Source organism: Austrofundulus limnaeus, unplaced genomic scaffold (assembly GCF_001266775.1).
Source record: "Austrofundulus limnaeus strain Quisiro unplaced genomic scaffold, Austrofundulus_limnaeus-1.0 Scaffold136, whole genome shotgun sequence".
In the NCBI taxonomy this organism is placed as follows: Eukaryota; Metazoa; Chordata; class Actinopteri; order Cyprinodontiformes; family Rivulidae; genus Austrofundulus; species Austrofundulus limnaeus.
In genome coordinates, this window is record NW_013952538.1 from 918,199 (window position 1) to 929,151 (window position 10,953).

Genomic DNA, 10,953 nt, shown 5'->3' on the forward strand with positions numbered 1-10,953 from the left:
GCTTACAGTATCCCAATATATCGGGATATATCGTATCGTGACCCCTCTGTTATGATATGTATCGTATCGCCAAATTCTTGCCAATACACAGCCCTAACAGATAGCTGGCAAAATACTATAATCAGCCAAATCAGAGAATTTCAATTACTTCAAATTAGTGAAACGGAGGGGAAAAAAGGAGCTGTTTTATTTCTTTGTTTATTCAGAGAAGGGATAACTCATGTTTTCTTCATAATTTATTTCTTAGAATTTATAAAAACGTCAGGCTTTTGTCTGAGCAACGTGTTAAAATGATTTGTCTGATTAGAATGAAGTGACAACTCGTTCACGGGAACATTACTTCACAGCTTCTCAGGGGAAAGTATTTGTAACACTTTGTGTTTTCTCTGCATGAATGGAGACAGATTCCTGACATTCAGTGGACCCAGAGAAAACAGTTAGCTTCTTCCTGTAAAGCCGTCACAATCACACAATCGCTCTGATTTCTGCCCTTGTGTTGAGAAAAAACTAAAAATAAATCATTCTGTTTCCTGTTAAGTAACTTAAAGTTTGTGTGTCTTGGTTGTATGCCACATTCTAACCTGAAATAAGAAGCATCTACCTGTTCACGCAGCTGCAGTAATTTGGCATCCTGTCCATTATTTTTAGTCTGGGTGAAGATAAAGAGGGCAGAACCAGAAGGAATATCGTTCAACTAAATTTATTATATTATTTTTTATTGGTTTCCATTTTTCTCCATCAGGTTTCCTTTTCGGTGCTCATAAAACCAGACGTCCAACAGTCGTAAACACAGATAGGTCAGCTGGGAATGTGTGTAATTGAATTAAGTGCACAGGGCATCAGCTGTTCATCTGAGCTTTAAGCAGAATTATAGGATGAAACGCTCCTCCGTCGCCTCACCCTTTCCTTCATTTATTTACCTTTCAGACCAAAACGTGGGAAATTTAATCGGCGCCCACTGCTGACTGAAATGTTGGAGAACTTCAGATAAAAAAATTATAACAGCTGGAAATGGATTCTGACACAAAACACAGACTTAAAATCCAGAGCTCATGTTGTGTTTTGGAATAAAAAAAAAAGAGTTAATGAGTGAGCCTGTCAATAAATCAATTAATCCAATGATAAATTAAAATGAGGTCAATAATTTCCATTAGCCTGCTTGTTTTCTTCATAGTCCTGTTATTTTTAAAGGGAAATTTTGTTTACAGTTTTGACTAGTTTTTGTTTTGTTGTGTTTGATTTTTATTTAAGTGAATTTTTGTTAGGGTTAGCTTTAATTTTTGGTTGTTTAATTTGTTTATCAGAATCAGAATCCCTGAGGGAAATTACAGGTATTACAGTTGCAACCGTTCAGATCAGAGAAATGTGAAAAGAGAGAAATAAGCACACTAGAATAAAATAAGTATAAACACCCAGCATTACAAAATAAGCACACTTATGTACACATAAACAATGTACAATAACAATAACAGAAATATTAAGAAAATGTGTACAGAGATGAGGTTTGGTACATTGCACGTTTGGTGAGTGTCATGGGTGAAATACAGTAAATTAAATATCAAATAAAGACTAAAATCAATAAAATGTACAGATGTATCAATGTAAAAGTAAATGTACAAATGATTTAATTTCACGTTCAGGGAGGAGTTATAGAGTTTGATGGCCACTGGTAGGAACGACCTCCTGTGGCGCTCTGTGGTGCATTTTGGATATTTAAAAAACTTTCACCTCCAGAGGTTAAAGTTCTTTAGAAATTAAGTTAATTGATCTTTGAGATGATGTACTTGAATTATTACACTATTATCATGATATTACTTTAAAATGGTCTCCAAACAATATCATCGTTTATCGCAATAATGTCTGATAAATTATCAGACAGCAAAATGTATCATGACAGGCCTATTAATGATTTTCAGAAGAATCAATGGATATCGTCAATATAATTGATCTACGGTTGTGTCAGAATAATTACCACAGCCGTTTTGTATCGACCTCCTCCTAATCTAAACACTTCCTGTTTCTGTCCCACAGGGACGGCTCTGCGTCACAGTTGCCAGGCGCACTCAGGTATTAATCCCCGGATTTGTATTTCCTGCTCCCAGTGGGGCTGTGAGAAGCAACGAAGCACCAAAACACGGCAGAAGCTGCACACACACTCACAGCTGTGGTCGTGTGTGCTCACCCTTCAGTTTTCTGTTTTTACTAGCTTCTCATTAAGTCTCCGACCCCTCCACCTCCTTTTAGGCTGCATTCATTCATTTCTTCTGTTAGTCCCATTGTGTCCTGTCCAACAAATCAGCACCAGTTAGAGCTCTAAAGGTTTTTCTGCAAAGATTTTACTCAAAGCAACTCAAAGACAAACAGCAGTATTTTTTTAAATTTTTGTTGCACAAGCTTAATTCATGCATCTGGATTGTTATCGCTCACTGTATGTCTTGAACCGTGAAACAAATTGAAATTAAAATTTTAGAAAGTAATAACTGGGATGCCACAGCTTACATACTCAAAGCCTTAATGTTAGATAATGTAAGATTTCTTAAAATGTTATTTTAAATTTTTGACCAAATTGACTACAACTCCATCATTTCTCAACCTAAGATGATCTTCATTTAAAATTATGGCGGGCAATATGCATTCCTTCATAGAATAAGCCTATAATTAGCCTTTAATGTTAATGTTTGTCTTCTTCATCCTGACATAATATATATTATTTCCTTTATAATTGAGCATGCTCACACAAACACGTCAGGACATGCAAGGGCGGAAAAAAGCAAAACAGAAAGTATTGATGACATTTATTATTATTCATGCATTTATCATGACTAGACTGGATTACTGTAATTCTTTATTATCTATCTGGACATCCAAAAAACTCTTTCCAAAATGCTGCTGCTAGAGTTTTAATGAGAGTTGGAAGGAGAGATCATATTTCTCCAGTTTTAGCTTCTCTCCACTGGCTCCCTGTCAAATTCAGAATAGAATTTAAAATATTACTCCTAACATACAAAGCTCTTAACAACCAAGCTCCATCATATATTAAACATCTTATTGTTCCATACTTTCCTAACAGAGCACTTCACTCTCAGACTGCAGGTTTACTTGTGGTTCCTGGAGTTTCTAAAAGTAGAATGGGAGGCAGAGCTTTCAGTTATCAAGCTCCTCTCTTGTGGAACCAACTTCCAGTTTCTGTCTGTGAGGCTGACACTCTGTCTACTTTTAAGATTAGACTGAAGACTTTCCTTTTTCATAAATCCTATAGTTATTTAGGTTTCCTGAATTATTCTTCATTTCTGCTGCTATACATTTCCTCACTCTGCTGTTGTCTTTAGTCTCTCTTCTCTACATGTTTATTGTAATTATTTCTATCAACAACATGTTTTTTCTTTTTGTCTTTTTTCCAGAAGAAGGTGCACCTGGACCAGTCCTGGACCAGCTCTTCTGTGTTTGTCTGTGTCTCTTTCCTGTCCCTCAACCAGCTGGTCGAGGCAGATGGTCTCCTGTCCTGAGCCTGGTTCTGCTGGAGGTTTCTTCCTGATTAGCAGGGAGTTTTTCCTCTCCACCGTTTGCTCAGGATGGGAGACTGTGATGAAGTGATTCAACACAATCTGCTGCTTTCTTCTTTACATTGTTCTTTTTTTCATGTACAGTGCCCTGAGACAATGTATGCTGTGACTTGGCGCTATATAAATAAACTGAATTGAATTTATCTAACGACTTGTAAAAATAAACACTTGCTTCACACTACCACTGCATGACACAAAATACACAAAAGTACTCAACACACTTCATTTTACAAGCCGCAGCAAAAGAAACCAGTTGAGAAACTCAGGAAAGTCGGTCACAAAGACAAAACACCAACGATGAGATGAACAAGTATTCCAACATTAGGGCACTGTTTGTGAACGGCTGTTTGTTAACGGGTTTAAATACTAAATGAGCTCTGAGTCCAGTGAGTATAAATGTGCACAGCTCTTCAGTTATTGGTTACCTTTTACTGTGCATTGGCTAAAATGTTTGCAACAAGTGTATTTTGTCAAAATATAATGAATAAATACCTTATCTACAAGGCATTTAAATGAAATCATCTTAATCAAAAATTCTAAGGCCTTTTGAGTAGCAGTTACAAAAAAAAATTGATTTGGAGCAGAAAAGCCTATTTTTTATTCCTCCCACAAGCTAACAAAGCATTTTTTTCTTCTAAATCTTAATATCCAAATATTGTTTGTAGTTTCCTCCTTATAAAAATGTCAAAAAACCCTCATTAGAACAACCTAAAAATAGGATTCAGACCAAATATCATTGAGTTATCCTGATTAGGAAGACAACCGCTCATGATATCAGGGTGATCCAGGGATCAAAATGCAGCTTAAAAATCAGGAATTTGAAAATATGATTTGACCAAATTTGACTCAATTCTCAGTTTGATGTGATGGGTCATATATTATCATCACAGCTCATTGGAATACCATCGTTACCCACATCACAAAACTCCAGATTAATCTTGATTAAAGGACAATTAGAGCCACTTTTCTAAATGGTAACCAAACCAGCGCAGGAGCAAAAGAGGGAGTTACAAAATTTAAAAAGTGGAGCCAAACGTAAAGCATCAAACTTTTTTCTTTTACTGTACGATCGATGCTTTGAAGACGGGCCCTGTGGGAAAACTTTCTGCGTGTTCTCGTCTTTTTGTTGTTCAATCACTCCCGTAAAGACTGCACAATAACAACAAAGCACACGGCAGAAACTAAATTAAAGAACCAACGCAGATAATGGCATCACACAAAGGCAGAGCAGAGGGTGTGATGCACCAAGTGCATTTGTGAGTTTTCATCCGTGCAGGTCTAGACACACGGAAACAGGAGCCCGTTGTCCCTGTTTCTCCTCTGTGTCGCGTCTTCTTTGGGTCCCCGCTCCTGTGCCAGTGCCCCAAAACAGCCCCCACCTCCCCGTCCCGACACCACCGCCTCTTTTGTTTGCTCGTCTGGAATTTAGCTCTTGGCTGAAGGGGCCTGGGCGAGGGACAGAATGCACTTCACAGCATTAAAAAGCAGCCTAAACTGCATCCTGAGTGCACACCAACACCTCCTTTTTGTTAGATGGATGGAGCTGTTCACCACATTCTGTTTCTCACAGTGACACCTGGAGACGCTTCGTTTTCACACAGATTATACACTTTCACAGAGTGGAAGAAGGCTACATATACAGTTATTACATATTCTCTTGCTGACAATAAAAAAGAACATACACTTTCTTTTGAAATCATATATAAAATTGTAGTTATTCTGCTTTTTTAACAGCCAAAAACAATACTAGCATGGTTGTTTGGCTCGTATTTCAGGCGATTTATCAAGCAGAACCAATTATTCTCACCATTTCCATGAATCAAATGGTTTCCCATCAGCTGACTCACAACCGGACCTGAACAGGTGACCTGACCAGCAGATAATTAATTTATCAATGGGATGTGTGTGGTGGGAATGTTTTTGTGGTGACGGTTAAAGTAAACTCAAAGAAACCAGACGAGGCCAAAGTTTGGTCACCGGGGCTGTTCAGAACAAAGAATCTTTTATTTAAACCATGAGAACTGCGCGCTGAGGGTGACTGACTTTACTGCTGCAGATAACCAGCTGATTGTTCAGGTTTAAAATATAGTTCCTGAGCCTTACCCTCACACTTTATATTAGACACAGCAGTCAAATCTATTGATATAGATTTGACGGCTATTAGCTTTACAACAGATGTTAGAAGTTTTAATCAGTATTGATGTTGACCCTTATTTGTACACTGAATTAGCTCGTCTTTGAGCCCAACGGTTTTTTTTACCCTTTCAGGTAGCGCATATATATATTATATACATATATAAATTAGCACAATATAAAATGCCTATTACATCCAAAACCAACATACTCATTGTTTATCCATGCTTAATAACTCATGAATTAACTATTCTATATACTGTGTGTATACGTATGCTCATGCTGATAAAAATGTACTTTCACAACATGTGTTAGCCTTTATGGTAAAGCATTAATAAATGTGTTGATTTTTAGCTTATTAAGTATAAATCATCCTTAATTAATGATGTTTTCATGGTTAACTATTTATTAATGATTAAGTAAGGCTAAATAAGGTGTAGTTATTATAATGTACTACAGACCATAACTAAGAAAAGTCAATAGACAAGTCTGTTTAAATAATTGAGTGAAAATGCAAAAAAAGTGAAAATAAAGGTCGGAGTAACCGCTGCAAAAAACAACTGTGCTCAAAGACTGCCTCTAGTTCAACACAAAGATGAACAAACCTGAAAAACTAATCCTGCAGATTAAAAAAACTAAATAATCAGATTGAGTCAAAGATTATTCTGTTCCAACCTTTAGATAAACAAACAAAAAAAGAAAAACCTAAAACTACAAAATGACTGATTTGTGTGACTAATATAAAAAAGTGACCTTGTAAGTTGAATATAAATCAAACAGCACAGTAAAGTTTGACTCACCTTCTGTAGGCTGGTTGGATTAAGTTGTGTTTTATCGATGATCTTAATCGCAACCTGGAAAAAGGGAAAAAAGGAATGAGAATAATCATTTAATAAATCCTGAAAAGCATATTTTGAATTAACACAAAACGAGCTGCAACAAGCATCTGGTAAATTATTTAAAAAGATAAATAAATGTTACCAATTATATTAATATTTGAGACTGATTACAATCATTCTGTTACAATGTTAACATTTTTAAGATGTTTTAAGGCTAATTAAGGCCTTATTAGATTGATGAATTCAATGCCTTTAAGGTTTTTTAAGGATCCTGGGAAACCCTGGAAAAACTCCCTCTGTAACTGTTCTTTTACTGGATGCTGCTACATCAGTGCAACATGAAGCAAAACACAACAAAGTGAGCACAAAGTCCAATCTGATCGTTTTATAATATTTAAATGACAGAAGGTAAAATGTGCTACATAAACCTCAACAGGTCAAAGACTGAATGTAAAACCTGGATATGTGTTTTATTACTGCAGCTTTCACATGATGATGACACTTAACGCTTCCTGAGCATGGAGATATCGGCTTCACTAATGTAGGTCAGGAGTTTTACGAGAAGAAAGCCGACAAGTGTTGAAACAGAATAAAACTAAAACCTGCATGAAGAAAACACTCGACTGATTCAAACCCTTAAAGCTGCTGCAGGGTTCTACTTTGCTCCAGGTCCAAAAATCCTGGAAGTTACCCCAGGATTTCATTTTAAACTTATTTGATTCCAGAATAAAAATGTTCCAAATGAGAACAACTTTTAGGTTTTATTGCTCCAACTTTTTAGGATTTCACTTTGTTTTTTTCAGTTTACCTCTCTGCCGGTTAAAATGTGCCGAGCCAGCTTGACTTTGGCGAAGTTGCCCTTGCCAATGGTTTTAAGTAGTCGGTAGTTCCCGATGTGTGGCTGCTCGTCGGAGCACAAGGCGATGGAGTTTCGACATCGGGCGCCGAGCGAGCGGCTCGACCAGCCCGTACCTTTCTCTGAGCGGCTGGTTGACAGGGAGGTATGCTGAGGAGACACACAAACAAACAAAACAAAAAGTCAGTCAAGTGTAAACACTGTTTATTGTTTCTGTGATGCGAGATGAAAGACTGTAAAAATATGAAATTCAGAATCGTACAAACTCCCATCATTTCGAAACATAAAATAGAGTAAAAAGTTATTTATTTTTATTGTTTTAGTCTAAGGTGTGCATGAATCTGTCTCCACAGTAATCAAACACCTAATTATGAGTCGATATAATAAAAATCATCATAATCAGCTGCTACAAAACGTAACTTTTACGTCTCGTTAAGCTTTTTTCTTTATTCTTTGGTTTCATTGCTGATTCAGCATAAAGCACATGGTTTTCCTCTTATTTTTCTGTTCAACATTTGCAATCAATCTACTTCTAGACACTTTCTTTTTTTCAATTGTTCACAAATCAAAATGTTCAGGAGATTGGTGCTGTGACCTTTAGTTTTTGTAACTTTTATTTCATTTACAAATATATTCCTCACAGAAATACACCGAGATGTCTTGAATTTCTGTAGTGGGTTGATGTACGTGCATTGTTATATATTTTATGCATACAGGGTTTTCTTTTTATTCTTTTTTATTTCAGTCTCTTCCTGTTCTGAGCTGCAGTAATGTGCAAATTTCCCCATTGTGGGATCAATAGTTTTATCTCATCTCGTCTTATTTCTTAAAAAAGACATTTAATTTAAAATCTCTAATAGGATGGTTGTATCTGTTGTCAGATTTGTTTCCTGCAACAGAAAATCAAAAAGAACAGCCATTTATTTTTTTTAGAAACTAGAGATTTTCAGAGTCACTGAACAAGTTTTTTAAGCAGTAATGGTAATATCGAATATATTGTTTCAACAGTTGAAGTTATTAAAATTTTATGAGTTGGTTGATTATAGGATTTTGCTGATTATGTAAAATGCATTACCTTTAAATACTCAATCCTATTTCATTAAGAAGGAAAGTACTTATAACCTCAAAAGATTTGAAATGTTTGTTAAACTTAAAATTCAAATTAATTTGAGAGCGAGAAAGATGGTTCAAGGAATAAAGTTTTGGAACAACTTGATAGCGATTATAAAAATGCCGGTTCTATTAAGTTATTTGGAATATTGGTAAAATCTGACTTGTTGACAAAATATGAAAACATATAATAAGCATTCATATAAGTTGCTGTTTGAATAATTGTAAATATTTTTTATTTATTTATCTTTTTCTCTTCTTTCTGCTGATTGTTAGCGTATGAATTCTTTATGTATATGTTCGTAGGGGTGTATGTAATGTATATTTTCTTGTTAAATGGGGCAGATGTTACAAGATTGTTTTCTTCTTTCTGCTCCTTTTCATTTTCATTTTAATGATATTGTGTTTGTGTTATGTTGAACTTTGTTTTGTTTAAATGAAATAAAGAAAAATAATTGTAAAGTTGTAATATTTTAATCTGCAAATTTAAGAGTTTAAATGTGTAAGAGTGAAAATAATACAGGTTTGTTTAAGTTTTGGCAGCTTTAACAGTCCAGCTCAGGGTTTTCAAACATCATTCAACCTCAGGCTGACATCTTTATCTCTTCAAGGTTAACCCTAATATAGACGGTTGTTTGCGTCTCGTGTTGGCCCATATTCTGAACAGATTAGATTCTAGCGTCAACATGAACTCCAGGAAAAAACAGGAAGGATTGATGTTTCATAAGAAGGGTTAAAAACAAACTGACACAGCGAAACTCACGACCGTTTAACAGCATTAAACTTTACGTTTCACTTTACAAACCACATCTGCACACAGACAGCAACTCAAAACAGCCAAATCAAGTCAGAATAATTAATTTTCAAAAAGATTTCATTACTTTTTATGAAATCAGACCACGCGGGGTGCGTATACATGCAGAAACAGGAAAAGTAATAAAGTGTTTGTCAGACTATAAACATGCTTACAGAACTATAAACATCTTTGCTCCTTGTCTAAATTATTCAGTCATCTTAATTTTCAACTTCACCCCCACCATCCTCTCTCCCTTTCTTTCTCATCCCCTCCCCCAAACAAATCAATTTTCATCCTCCCTCTCTTTATTCTCTAGCCCCAGCCCAGACACGCCCTCTCTTTTGTCTCTGGCTGCTGTCTTCATTTTTGGCAAATTCACATAAATTTGGGCTTTAGGTTGCCCTCCGTCACGCCACTTCCACCCCCGTCTCAGACGCACAATACTTTACGAGAGAGGGAGAAAAAAAACTCAATCCTGATTACCACACAGCTCCTTCATTTGGTGAGTGGTGACGGATGACGTCTAAAGCCGGTAGAATGAGTCAGAAAGCATATTTGAGGGGAAGGTTTTGGGATAAAAAAGCTGCCCTTTCATCATTATAAATGTAATGTGACGCTCTCCTGGTGATGGATGGTGGGACGGTTGAGAATGTGTTTGGTTTGGTGGGGGTGGCGGCTGCAATGTGATTTGCACATTCAGCAGACAAGCTGCAGGATGAACTTTCGCCAGGATGAAACTGAGACGACACCCTGCATCTTTACTCCTGGTTCTAAAATCTTTCAGGGTCAAGGGTGTAACCCAGGCTAAACCCATATTATGTTGTCATAATTTTATTGTGCTTAAATCTAATTTGCTTTAAAAGCGCTCCACTTCTCTTCCTTCCTGGAAATAAAGAAACAACTCAGAGTCTCCTCAGAGTGGAAACAGACCCTGCTCCACATTGATCCATGAGGCCGGTGAAAATGAACGAAACTAAAGAGCCGCAGCTAGCAGGATTAACAGCAGGACACATATCTATTTAATGAAAGGGGACAGACGAGGGCTGCACAACGTCACGAAAACCTGCGATGTGAAATAACAGAGCAATGTTGCAATGAGGATATGACTTGTGATGAATGAACTAATACATCATTTCCATTACAACAGGCCAGTTTTAATCGTTTTAAAATGCAACTACATACAGCTGTTGTGTTAACAGTGAAATTACAAACTGCATTTAATACTTCGGTTTTGCTCATGCTAGCTTTGTGGACTCTTCAGGTCTTTATGGTTGTGATGAAGGATAGAGATTAGTCACGTTTCCTCTGTATTCAGTTTTAGAATAGAATAGAAATTGCCTTTATTGGGCCTCATGCAAGAACCGTTCGTACACACAGATTTGTTCTTAAGTTGTGCGTACGAGTGATTTAGGAGAATTTGTGGCATTCACCAATGTTTTCATATTCTAAGATTTTTTTCAGATACGAACAAATTCAGGAGTGGTCCAGACCTCTGTGACGTTCCAGCTCGTCCTGGGGGACTCTGAGACGTTCCCAGACCAGAGGAGGTACACATTCGAGTCCTGGGTTTTCTCCAAAGTGCCAGACTTATTTTGAAAACATTTTAAAATGCTTATTTCAAACCGGCCCGGGGCTGTACGGTGCGCAGCGCTGTGT

The 10,953-nt window shown here is 36.7% G+C and overlaps 1 protein-coding gene across 8 annotated transcripts in view; it reads right to left on the bottom strand.

The window, feature by feature from the left end:
• Positions 1 to 10,953, bottom strand: part of mark4b (MAP/microtubule affinity-regulating kinase 4b) — a 53,960-nt gene that overhangs the window by 24,534 nt on the left and 18,473 nt on the right. For all 8 annotated transcript variants that reach the window (XM_014015940.1, XM_014015938.1, XM_014015941.1 and 5 more), the window contains exons 2-3: positions 7,344 to 7,541; positions 6,497 to 6,550 (exon numbers count right to left, since the gene is read on the bottom strand). In XM_014015940.1, the coding sequence (XP_013871394.1) occupies positions 6,497 to 6,550; positions 7,344 to 7,541 (252 nt within the window). The remainder of the gene's footprint in view (positions 1 to 6,496; positions 6,551 to 7,343; positions 7,542 to 10,953) is intronic.